Source organism: Thamnophis sirtalis, unplaced genomic scaffold (genome assembly GCF_051295495.1).
Source record: "Thamnophis sirtalis isolate CommonGarterSnake01/CBP01778 unplaced genomic scaffold, rThaSir2_p1.2 scaffold_3, whole genome shotgun sequence".
NCBI classification, from domain to species: Eukaryota; Metazoa; Chordata; class Lepidosauria; order Squamata; family Natricidae; genus Thamnophis; species Thamnophis sirtalis.
Window position 1 is genome coordinate 111675126 of NW_028261383.1, and position 13446 is coordinate 111688571.

General features: G+C 44.2%; 1 protein-coding gene across 1 annotated transcript; it reads right to left on the bottom strand.

The window, feature by feature from the left end:
* Positions 1-10107: 10107 nt before the first annotated feature.
* Positions 10108-12131, bottom strand: JUNB (JunB proto-oncogene, AP-1 transcription factor subunit). The gene has a single exon (XM_087709694.1). The coding sequence runs from the start codon at positions 11684-11686 to the stop codon at positions 10745-10747; it is 942 nt and encodes a 313-aa protein (XP_087565820.1). The 5' UTR covers positions 11687-12131; the 3' UTR covers positions 10108-10744.
* Positions 12132-13446: the final 1315 nt, after the last annotated feature.

A 13446-nucleotide genomic window follows, 5' to 3' on the forward strand; every position in this document is an offset into this window, starting at 1 on the left:
TGGGAAGGTAGCAAATGGTGATCACGTGACCCTAGGATGCTGCAACCATAATAAATACATGACAGCCACCAAGCACCCACATTTTGATCAGTTGACTCTGGGCACTGGTCATATGTCACTTTTTTTCGGCTCTATAGTAACTTGGAGTGCTGATTAAATAAGTAGTCATGGGCCAAGGGCTACTTGTGGAAAATCTGCTACAGGCTAGAAGTTTGGTTATGCTAATTGTTACAAAGGGTTAAAGCAAAAGGATCAGATAGCACATGCCTCATCAGCCCACAAATACTTTTGTGCTGACCCCCAAAGCAGTGTTCACCCTTGTTCAGTGATGGCGAACCTTTTGTGGCTCACGTGCCAAAAGCAGGGGGAGCTCAGAGGGGTCGTGTGTGGGTGTGCCACACCCATAATGCTACGCCCATGATCCCAGTGTGCATGTGTGCACAACCAGTGCGCTCCCCCATTTTTGGCGTGCTTTCTTTACCCTCCCCAGGCTCCAGAGGCTTTATAGGAGCCTGGGGAGGGCGAAAACAGCCTCCTCCCCCCCCCCCCCCCAGGAGGCCCTCCGGAGGCTTCAGGGGCTTCCCTGAACCCTCCAGAGCACGAAAAAACGGTCCTACAGGCAAACCAGAAGTTCGGGAACGGACTTCCAGTTTGCTCGTAGGGCTGGTTTTAGCCCTACGGAGCCTTCAGGAGGCTTCCCTGAAGTATCTGGAGGGCAAAAAACAACCCTACGAGCAAATCGGAAGTGACCTCCGATTTGTCCGTAGGGCTGTTTTTCATCCTCCAGAGCCTTCAGGGGCCTTTCAGAGGCTTCCCTGAAGGCTCGGGGGGGGGGGGGGCGACTCTACGAGCAACCCGGAAGTGACTCATGAAGGCTCCAGAGGGCTAGAACCGGTCCTATGAGCACACCGGAAGTACGTTTCTGAATTTTCGGTTTGCCCATAGGGCCGGTTTTTTGCACTCCAGAGGCTTCAGGGAAGCTCCCGAAGCCTCCAGAGGGCGAAAAATGGCACACGCTGGCCAGCTGACAGGGCAACACCTCGCATGCCCGGACAAATGGCTCCGCGTGCCACCTGTGGCACATGTGCCACAGGTTCTCCATCACGGCCCTAGTTCATATAGCCAAACCTAGGGGGAGAAATATTGTTTCTTAAGAAAAAGGCTGCAAAGGTAGTTATTTTGTACTTTCAGAAAATTGCCACTTACCAAATTTAGGAGTGAATTCCTTTCTATGATACAGTCACATGGCCTTTAGAAGCTAGAAAAATCCTCTAGACTCAGACTTTGAGTACATAAACATGTCCTTCCTTAGCTTAAGGAGAACAAGGAGCTCATCCCATGCTTTCTTAAATTTACTTGTATAATAGCCCAGTTTTCCTCCTGCATCTTTAAGCAGCATAACTCGTCTTGACTGTGGTTATAGTTTATTCATTACTGGTTAACTTAATCTTGGGGGTTTTTTGGAGGGAAAAATATCACCAAAGAGAACCACTCAATATGTTACATGATAAATAGCCACTTGGCTCAACGTGTTATATATACTTGCATAAACTTTACATATCATAACTAACCAAATACATATTGGCACCATTCTGATGAGTGAGGCTACAACCACATTGGATACTCTGACCAGTTCTGAAAGTTGCAGTCAAAATGCCCCATATTCAGTAGAATTAGACTTCCCATATTCTTTCAAAAAGATTACTGAAACTCAAATATCATGTAATAGTTATTTAATATTACTGAGCTACTGATTTTATATGTGCAATATGAGAGGCTGCCTCTAATATTAAATTATTCTAATTAAAAGCTAGACATTAACATGAGTAGATTTAAGAAGCATTTTATAAATATTAATGTGTTGCTCTATCTTAATAATTTCATCTAGGTTTTGGCGCAACAAAGCATAAGTGACTTCTTGTTGCTGCCTTCTGTTTTGCTTTTTAAACTTCCCAATCTTGCCTACATTCCTGGTATTCCCTGGAAGTTTTTCAGTCAACTACAGTACTGACTACACTTAAACTATCATTTTTTTAGATAGCCAGGAATTGTATTTGGATTTGGAAGGGAAAACAACTCCTGCTATACCTGTTATGCCGCTAGATGATGCTGTTGCTTCACAGAATGAGTTTCTCATTTGTTTTTGTTTTTTGGAACAAGAAGCAATGAATTAAGTCAAGCTTTCCAATTTTTGATTTGGCTGCACAAACATGAAACAGCGTATCTATGCAGATAATATGTGCCAAAGTAGGCCAAATAGTATACTTTGTTAGTACCTAGAGCACAACTGGACTGTAACAGTATTCCTACAGGAGGACGCTTTCTTTTGGTGCAAAGGATTCAGTATAATTTACCTGGTTTTCTTTAGAACCTAGAAAAGCTTCTGGAAATACACTGCCTGTTGGTTTTGAGCAAGAAAGGCCTTTTTCCTCCATCCGCTGCTTGAATTGGGACTATTCAAGTACTATTGATTTCCCCCCACTGAGTATCATTGCAGCTGTTTTACCCTTGGAGGGTGGAAAGTGTTTGATTTTTTTTCTCACTGATATTTAATCCTGGTTAATCTATGAGTTTCAACTTGCTTTTTTCCTCTTTAATCAAAATGACTATAAGACATACACCCAGTGCTTATTATGTTGGTTTTCCACATCTACTTTAATTTGGTCAATAGAGATCAGAACTAGGTATATACCATAACAGTGAGCTGCTTTCCATCCTATTATATCACCATGTCTTTTCTGTATATTGAAAAATGCAGAGAAAGTGTTAACTTACAGTGTCTTTAATTGTGAACAGATTGGAAAAGTTTTTCAACCCGACAAATCCTGTCTCACCTATGCCAATTCACTTTAATCATAGTTTATCACTGTCAAAAACAATGAGAACAAGGGATTGGTGATGCGTTTTAAAATTCCTTGTAGTCTATGACTGCAGATAGGGACTTCATTTAGTAACCTAATTTAGTGACTTGCTTCATTTAGTGATGCTGCACAGTTATGACCTTGATTAAAAAGAGATTTTGCAACCATTCCTTGCATTTACAACATTCACGGGTCTATAAAGGAAAGAAAAGCTGACATCAGGAAAAAAAAATTGAATTTCACCACTGGGTGGGGTGGGGGGGGGATGAGGATCAGTTTGTAGCACCAAGGGGGTGGTGGACTGAAAAGGTTTGAGAAGCACTGATCTAGATGAACAAGTTTAGGGAAAACTCCCAGAGAAAACAAAATATTAATTACGGTACCAGGTGCACCAGCAGGGAGCACACTTCGTTAGCTCTGGGGATGATAGAATGAACAACTCAAGATATTTGCACCATAACAGATTACAGGTAGTCCTCAATTTACTATCACAATCCCAAAATTTATGTTGATAAGTGAGATATTTGCTAGGTATTGCCCCATTTTATGACTTTTTTGCCATATTTGTTAAGTGAATGCTGTTGTTAAAATTAGTAGCGGTTGTTAAATGAATCTGGTTTTCCCATTGATTTTGTTTGTCAGAAGGTCGCAAATGGTGATCACATGACCCCTGGGCACTGAGTGAGTTGTCAAGCATCCGAATGTAAATAGCCATGCTGCAATGGTCATAAGTGTGAAAATTGGTCATGTCACTTTTTTTCAGTGCCGCTGTAACTTCAAATGGTTACTAAGCAAACTGCTGTAAGTCGAGGACTACCTGTACAAGTGACAAAGCATTGCAGAGCTCAGAGAGTCCTGAACCTTTTTGAAGCTCACAGTGCATTTACTTAAGCTGTTGTTGAGTACCAGACAGGTGGAGCCCCAAGTTTCCATATACAGTAGAAATGAGAATGGAAACCCTCTTCTAAAGCTTTATTCTGCATATAGTCTAATGAGTTTAACTTTCCTCAGGGCGAGGAAAAATGTTCTCACCCACTCCACCCAGTTACATTCTACAGTACTTATCCTTAGTTAAATTATGTGCTTGCCGTGTGCAGCCCTGTGCCTGGGTTTTGCAAAATAACAAACGAGAATGAAAACCTGGGATCCATGAGTTTTAACTACATATGTTCCCAAGTATTCTGGATTAAGGAAACAGATGGTAGCAAAAATGAGGGAACTTCCACTGAGTAGGAGATTCTATGCCTTTAAAGAAAGAAGACAAATGGGTGTTAGTCTAAATTGTTCTCAGAAGATCTCCCAAGAGGAAATTGTATCATTTTTCTCTGTAAATACTCCTGCTGAGCTACTCTTGCCCCAAACCCTGGTATTTAGCTTACACCTACTATCCTGTAGTGTAAATTCATGTCTCACCTTGTCTAATCCCCAGAGCACAGGGTTTATCATCATTTACTTTCCTGTGCATAACATTTTAGCATTGGTTTTTGCTGTTTTTATTTTACTTGTCTGCCAATTTACAGCATGAGTGTATCTATTCCTTGCGAATTGCTTATCATTCTAATGTGAAAATAGGCGACCTTGTTCATTAGTATATGGGCTAGTTACCCACTTCCTATTATCTTTGTATTTTTTTCCTCAAACTTTTTAATAAAGCCATTTTGCCATGGAGGTACTCAATAATATCCCCAATAAATTATCCTGTCAAAACAAATAATTTGACTTAGATTCTGATAAATGATACAGAAGCTAAATTGGAGCTATTCTTTTTTTAAAAGCAAGTTCTATTATCTTTCTGGCCTTAAAATCAAATTGTTTGATTTGTCCCAATAACTTGCTAATTTTTTTTAAAAAAGCTTGTCATTCTTTGAATTTTATTTTACTTTATATAACCCTGGCAAAAGAGATGTGCTATCCATTGCTTCTTTTTCCTGTAGCTTGTGGATAAAATTCACGATATTAAGTTTGATCTCAAAGTCTGATATCATTTGGGTACTGCCCATCTCAGCATTTATCTTCAGTTCTTAATATAATTGTGTCCATGGCAAGAGTATTTTCTTGACTGTACTACCTGTGATTTAAGTTTATAGAGAGGAGGTTGTGCGTAACAATTGCAGAATGTTTTCCACCAGATGTCCATGGTCCAGTGCCTTCCTGGAAGAGTAGTAAAATGTTCCTCCTTGATTCGCCTAGTAAATACCAGCCAGGCATTTATTTTGTTTTTAGCTTCTCTTACATTTCCTGTGACTTACCCATTCGAAGTCCTTTGAAGAGTGAAGATAAATGTCAAACAAATCTAGCACCTGGCTTCTTCACATTTATCTTTAAGAAATTTGCCCCATATCCCTTCAAAGAGTCTTGAAGCCACCAAGACTCAGCAACACAAATTCAGATTGCCCAAGTATTTTGAATCATTCTACCTTTTAGCATCTTTGTTTTTGTCAATATTATGTATCACTGCAATTTCCTTCTTTGCCAAGAACTGCATTGAGTAATTCTGACCTTAAACAAACACAGGCACGCGCACACACGTGCATCTGATAATCTGGTTGTATGGAGACGAGCAACAAATCCACTTCCCCATCCCCAGATTTACTTTGGTTGCTAATAATCTTATGTGTCTGTGTTGTCCCCAGTATCCTTTGTTAGTTGCAACTTGTTTTGCAAGTTTGCTGTTCCAGTTTTGCCCCGGTGTATTTATGCTACTTGTTCCTTGATAACCTGTTTTGCTTTTTTACTTCCTTTAAGTTACCTTATGATGTCAGAGCGTTAAAGGCTTCTTCCTGCTTTATTTTTACCTTCCCAGTTTCTTGTGTCCATTCCGATTTCAATAATTTAGATATGAAATGGAAGAAGAGAAGAAAACTTCCTGCCTGCCTCTTTCCCTCTCCCCACCCTCCATTCCCTTGCCCAGAGATATAGATGAAGACAGCTACAAGGTGCTGCCTCACCTTCAGCTGTGCGATAAGAACTGCAGCCACATTCCATTCCAGATCAGCTTGTCCTCCTACCAGGGACACTAGGTTGCTCCATATAGCTCCTGGGAGACCTAGCAAGGATCTTGCCTCAATCCTTCAAGTGATAGCAACACCTAGTTAAGAACCCAAGAAGGCAACATAGATAGAAGGAATGTGGTACTCTGGTGCTAGCTACCCTTTATCAGAATCCAGTTTCTATCCTCAGTGATAAATGGCACCTGGGGAGTTTGTCTGCTATAATTTTTTTCTGTTCAATAGACCTTCCTCAAAACTCTGATTCAAATGTCCTTGTACCTATTATATGCCTATTATATTCCCAGTATGCCATTGCTATCCTGACTTGGGATCATAGAGAGGTGTTGTAAAGATAAAATTCCTAAATCAAAATCTAATTTCCCATTTGTTAATACATCTCTATTCTGCCTCTCAGCTTATGAAAGTATTTTCTAGCTAGGCTCTTCTGCATAGCCCTTGCAATCTAGTAAAGTTAAGGCTTTTCAAAGTTGTTCCTAGCAAGTTATTTTACAAGCTTTTCAAAATAACATGGTTTTCTTTAATTTTTTTTCTAGTGAAACTTGTGTTTCACATCATATATAATCAGAAACTATATATACAAATCAAGAACAGTGGCTGCCGGTTCTCCTTTTCCCATCTTCGGTGTTGATACTGTGAGAAATAACCATGTCCTCCCCCAATTCAAAACCACTCTATGTCTCATACATAAAGTTGGTCCTGCCTTTATGAAAACTTCAAGTAATATTTGAAGACAAATTGTCAAAATGAATTTGGCAGTTCCAGACCAGGAAAACCCCAATGCGCATGTCTGTCTTCAGCCAATGCTATTAGATGACTCTAAATGTTCTCTATGGTCCAACATCCCATTTACTTTTTACTGAGTCACACTGACCTTTTGATCTGTGGCTGAATCGTGGACTAGCAATTTTTTTAAGACAAGAAAAGCAGGATACCACATCCTGCTTTTATGAGTAACCTTGTTTTAGCCCACCCAAAACTTCACTTACAAGTCCAGTTGAAAACAGATGCTGGATTTTGAGCATATATGAAATATAGAATGTTTGGTGTTTCATTCCCTAAACTATGGGTGACAAACTTTCAGTGTCACGTTGCCGTCACATGGTTTATCATGACATTTTTCCCCTTCGTGGAGCTGGAGTGGGTGTTGCCTGCACGTGACGCCGCTGTGATGTGAGTTTGACATCCCTGCACTAAGCCCTAATTTCTAGCTTAATGTCCTCTTAACCCAACAAGTGTGATTTGACAAATCATAGTTAAAATAAACTTTGGTTTAGTGTGATGTGTGGATCTAGCCACAGTGTTACTCAAGGCTATCAATCTGATGATACTAAAGAAAAGGATAGACAAAGTGTGTTTACAAATTCACAGTATCCTACCCAACTTTTGGAAGAAGGAACATCAAAGATCCTTCAGATTTTCACACAACAGAATTCAGAGATAATCATGGCTGAAAGGACAGCTACTCTTCAGCATAGTTTGTGCTGCATAGTAAGCCAGAAGTGTAAAGCCAGAAGCATCTACCCAGAGCTTTTGAACATTGTTACTAAATTGTTAATCTTTCATATGATCAGAGGGAAAACTTGACTATACACTAAATAGCCATATTTATTTATTTAAAATTAAATGGAATCAAAATTAGATTTTATTCTGACTGCATCTGCTGTTTTTTGGAGTACAGCACACTCCACTCAAATCAGGAGCAGTCCTAAACTCGGGAAAACTTTGGCATAGCCATGTATTGACCTATAATGGCTAAATTCACATTATGCTACATGCACACACACACACACACACACACACACAGACAAAATGTCTGATAATTTACATGTGAATCACTCAAAGACAGTTAAGCAAGTGATGCAAATATGATACATTTTAAATGGGAAACTAAATTCCTATTTTGTATAGCTCTATTGCTCTTCTTTACCGATGCAGGAGTAAAAATGCACCCTTGAAAGTCGCTTAAGAAAAAAATGTTTGTACATAGCAAAGATGACGTTGATGATCTAAACTTGTTTAGATCTGTCACTAGATTCCCACTATATAAAATTTAATGCTTTTATTAAGCTGCCTCACACTTCTTGTGTCATGTCAGATGCAGTCCCTGAAGTAAAAGGCATCAGGAAGCAAATAGTGTGGCAAAGAAAATGTACAAGGAACATATTCTGGAGCACAGAAAGCAATCTTAATGAGCTCAAATTGTGGATTGTAATTGGCTTCTTTAGCAATTGAGTTAGATTTGCATTGTCTGTCTTGGAGCTCATGGTGAAGTATATAACATTCCCTCCACCTATTTTTCTGTACAACCACAACCCTATGAAAGAGGTTGGGCTGAAAGAGAACAACTTGCCCCAGATCACCAGTGATATCCACAGGATGACTTAAATCTGGATTACCCCAGTGCTACTCGAACCATTGCACTAGGGTGACTCTAAATCTAAAGTTTCCCCCAACTATTATTAGTGAAATAGAGGTCTGAACCATACAGCATATGAATTCATATAGTTTGGTTGACTATGCCTTAGCATGTTGCTTGAGTCCAGCCTATTGTGATTATTCAGATCATGCCTTAACAATTCCTGAAACAAGTCAGAAAAGATTTTGTTCCCCCACCCATTAACCCACCAAACAGTTTGCTTGGTTTCCTTTGTATATGTTGTGTGAAATCAACTACAAGTATGTGTCTAGCCCAGTATGTGAACCCAGTCAGTTTTTTGTTTTTCAACAAGGCATGACTCTCCCTTCCTCCCCCCCCCCCTTTCTCTCGTAAGTACTCCTTAGGAGAGAGCACCAAAATAGAGACAGAGCCTCAACAAAGATGTTTACAAAACTGACACCCAGCAAGAAAAACCTTTTCTTAGATCCTTCACCATATTAGCAAAACAACACTAATGGTAACATAAGAACTTTTTCTGAACAGATTTTCTGGAAGAGGTGCCTTGCTTAGCCAGGGGGTAGGAAAGGGCCTGGTTTAGGATTCTTAGGAGCCAGAATAGCCTCGGGTGTTAGTTCCTCACTCGAGCTCCAGGACTAGGGATAAAACCAGCTGATTACAGGACTGTTTTAGGCCTTGCCTTAGCGTTTTATTTCTGAAGGAAACTCGAGATTAGATACATCCGATCATTTTTGTTTGTGGAAACCCTTTATGCTCTGAATGAGCAAGAGACGACTTCTGAAAGGGAGGGGAGCGTGGCCTGCTCTTTTCCCCGCCAGCACAAACTCCGCGATATTTACGGAGCAATCGCTGGGGCTGACCACGCTGAGATGACCGGCAAGAGACAGCATTACGGGAAAACTAACAAAAGCCGACAATCCACAACCACGACCCATCGACAGTGTGTCATTCCCCCCCCCCCCCGCAGGACAAATGCCTGTGTGAACCAAGCGTTTGTGTTGCCCCCACGGGCTAAGCGCGCTCCACCCAGCCAGGCTCGCTGAAAGTTCGTGGCTTTGCGGTGTCTTGGGACATTCCCAGCCCCAAAAACATCGCCCCCTTCCTTGTTTGGCTGGAAATTGACATAGTCCAGGGGCCTTTGCCTGGCAACGTGGGCGGGGGTTCCCGGAATGGAGCCCGACCGGCAGAAACGTCACCAGGCAGAAACTGCCCAAATATGGGCATCTTCCCCTGCGTCAGCACGAGTCCCCCCCCCCCACTCCCGCTCGGCTCCCAAGGCTCCACCCACTGGAGCTGAAGTCAGAACTTGCGAGATCAAGGAAGTGGAGCTTAGGCGTGTGGGAGGCCAAGCCCTTGGGGCCCTTAGGCGCGCCCCCCCCTCTCTTTCCCGTCCCTGACTCCAACGGGCTATCTAAGCACCGGAGCTTTTTAGCGTGAAAGCTGACAGCTTGACATCAAAAGGAAAAACTTGGAGGGGAAAGGAAAGCGATTCCGAAAACATCGGGAAAATGACGCGCGGGAAGAAGGCGGGGGGATCATCAGAGAAGACGACATCATGCGGGGAGGGTGAGGAAAGGAAAAGAGAGCAAGAGGAAACGCGGTGAATTCCATCGAGCACATGACGGCCGGTCTAATTAGGTTTATACTAACAGGCCCATTAGGAAGAACAAACATCCACCGGAAGGGTTAACGAGCAGGTACTGCCATCGGGCGTTCCAGAAATTAAATCTTCCCCATGTATCTACGTTATCCCGTGATTAAGTAGGTCGTGTCCATGCCTGTACAGAAATCCAAAAATACTTTAAAAACAAAACAGGTAAACATGAAAGAGGCACAGAGATAAAGTAGTTCGAACGTCTTTACTTAAATAATTCATAAAAAGTCAAAACACAGACAAATACAATCATTGGGTGGGGGTGAACTTGAGGACTCAAAAGTATTAAAAACGCTAGTAAACAAACCCGCTTCCCCTTGGCCCTTTTGTCCACGCAATGGCCTCTTGTGGGGGGAAGAGAGAGGCTGAGATTCCATCACTTCCCTGACAAACTCTGTCCTGGTCCCTTTTCTTTTCAGTTATAAATTAAATTAAGTCCATGTCTTTTTCTACTGGCACGAAGGAGACCAAAAGGCCAGTTTTCTGGACTCCGTCTCGAGTACCTCCAGTCCCACTGCACCATCCAGCGATGCAGCCGTACGAGAGCGAGAGAGAAACGCGTTTCTTTTAAATACACACACATACGAAAATCACGCTCACGGACAGCTATAAAAAAATCTTGTACACACTCAGCACAGATCGAAGTTCTGGATCCACCAGACTGAGTCACAGACGTAACTAGGAAACACAGACTTGGGAACGTGAGACGCCTAACGTCAGTCCGGCTCCGTGTAAACTTTTGCGTGACAAGTCCACTTCTCTTTCTCCCGGCGGGAAAAACGTCTTTTGAGATGACGGCGATCGGCCACGGTCCCTCACCGCCTCAGAAAGATTGCTGCATCTTGGTTGTCAAGAGGAGCTGGCAGCCGTTGTTCACGTGGTTCATGACTTTCTGCTTCAGCTGCGCTACCTGGTCTCGGAGCGCGCTGGCCGTGTTAGAGAGTCCCGCGTTCTCGTTCTTTAGGCTCTTCACCTTGTCCTCCAGCCGAGCGATGCGCTCCAGCTTCCTCTTCCTGCATTTTGTGGCGGCCAGGCGGTTGCGAAGCCGTTTCCTCTCCACCTTGATGCGCTCCTGGTCTTCCATGTTAATGGGAGACACGGGCGGGCTTTGCACATCCGGCACCGTCTGGGGCTCCTCTTTGAAACCCCGCGCGGGGTGGGGCAAAGCGAGGCTGTGAGGCTGCGGCATGTAGCTCAGGTTGGCACTGGGGAAGTTTGAGGTGGTACTCAGGGCGCCGGTAGGGTTATAGCTGGTCAAGTTGGTGTAGATAGGAGGAGGCTCCTGAGGGAGGGAGGCACCGTAGCCGCTGCTGGCCGATGAAGCTGCTACCGCGGCCCCGATCGAGACGTTAGGGGGTGGCATGTGGTTCATCTTATGGAGATCGTCCAGCGCCTTGACGAAACCGTCGGCGAAGCCTTCCTGCTCTTCGGTGGCTCCCCGCGGATAGTAGTACTGTCCCGACGGCGTGGGAGTGGTGGTGATCACGCCGTTGCTGTTCTGAACGATGAGGCGCTCCAACTCCGGCGCAGCGAGCTTAAGCGAAGAGCTCGCCGCTTCAGCCGACTGTTGCTGAAGTGAGCTCGGGAAGTAGCCGGCGGAGCTGTCTGCTTGGCCGCGGAGGTGATGGGGAAGCTGGGACTTCAGGCCGCGGAACGGCTCGGCCGACAGGTTCAAAGCCATGCCCGACTTCAGCGCCTTGTAGTCCTGACTGTAGCCGGAGAAAAAGGAGTCAGGGTAGAAAAGCTGCTCCATCTTCGTGCACATCAGCCGCGCGCTGGGAAGAGGGGGTGGATACCCGGGCTAGGACCGTCCGAGATGGCTCGGGGCTCACAGCAAAGGCCTCCTTCTCTATCTGCCTGCCTGGGGCGTGGATCGAGGTCTTCTCCCAACGCGAGGAGAGCGCGCTTCCGCCTCCCTCCCAAGCTTCACTTCCAGATTTCAGAGCGAGACAAGACACAAGAAGGGGGGGGAAGAAAAGCTTGTCTTTCCGGCGGCTTCTCCAACCTCCCCGCCCTGACTAAGCTCCGCTAAGCGAGGATGATTCACGCTTGTCCCCTACAGAAGGCAAAGCTCACAGGACGAGCGTGCCGGCTTCGAGCCCTCCCCGAGAAGCAAAAGGAGCAGGTACCGTACCGGCCAAGGGAGAGAGCGAGCGAGAGTCTCCGAGCGCACTGCTGCCAATTGTGAATTATCTGGGCTGCAGCGTGCGTTTCCCGGCGCCTTTTATTCTGGCGGTGCCCGCGGTGCTGGCGGAAGGGCGCCCTGATTGGCTGCAGAGCGAAGCGCCTCCGCCCACCGGAGCCGCATGCGAAAGGGGAACTGAGCTCATTGCTCGGCAGCTCGTGCTCCAGTAAACAGCCCGCGGGGCGGCGGCGGGGGTTGGAAGGCAGCGCGTCAGAGTAACGGGATGGGCGGGAGAGCGAGGAAACCGGGAGCGAAAGCAGAGAGAAAAAGGGTGCAGCCGCGGCGGCCGTGTGAGCAAAGGCACGCACGAAGCAGAGGCGCGGGAGAGGTGGGCATGACGTCCTTTGCGCTGGGGAACCAGCCTCTCTGCAATTTAGCGCCGCTTATTGCCAAGCAAGCGCCAACCGAGAGGCAATAGGGGCGGAGGGTGGCTTTCTTTTCTTTTTTTGAATACAGTTCCCCAGAGAGCGCCGTGGTCGTGCATTGGCAGCCGGTTAGGTATTAAGTTTGGTTTTAAGCATCTCTATCTATAGGTTTAAGTTGGCTGTGGGTGATCTTTGGCATATCACGCCTTCAACCTAGCCAACCTTATGGATCTATGTATAAAGAGAAAAGTAGAATGACGCTCAAAAGGCAAGGCAGCCTTTCTTGGAAGGAAAGTGACAGGTCGGTACTGGTGGGTTGTCTTTTTTTTTTTAATGTATTCAAAGGCAGATTGATTTCATTCCTTAAGCACCAGAAACCCGATCTGATTTTTTCAGGATTGCAAGAGTTTCCAAGGTTAGTAAATATCAGGGAAGCATTTCTTTGTCAGAGCTGCCTGTGAAGATAACGTGGTTCCTCAATTTTAGAAATGCCTTCTGAGTAAATATTTTGTCATGAAGATACAGGCTTAAATGACAGTTATACCCAACCTCTGATGCTAAAAGTCCTCTTCTCTATGAAAATTTAACTGGACACAAACAGTTCAGTCAGCATACAGAGAAATAAATGTGTACTCCAAGATGTATTCAAACAGGGATGTACAAATGTCATAAAAATATGTAGAAATAATCCTATGTCAGATACACACATTGAAATCAGAAACCACAGACAAATACCACTTGAAGGCATAGCTCAGACATAAGTTACACCCTGCCATATTCAAAATAAACACAGATGAACAACTTAAAGAGAGATCTGCATACCACATTCAGATTCCAGAGAAGGGAAAGAAGAAAACATGCCTAAGATCATAATGTACACACAAAAGCTTTATTTGTTACACGTCCTAAAGTGGTCATTGAGATGAAAATGGCTAGGAATAGATATTAGTACAGTTATCTTAACTGCTTGCAATA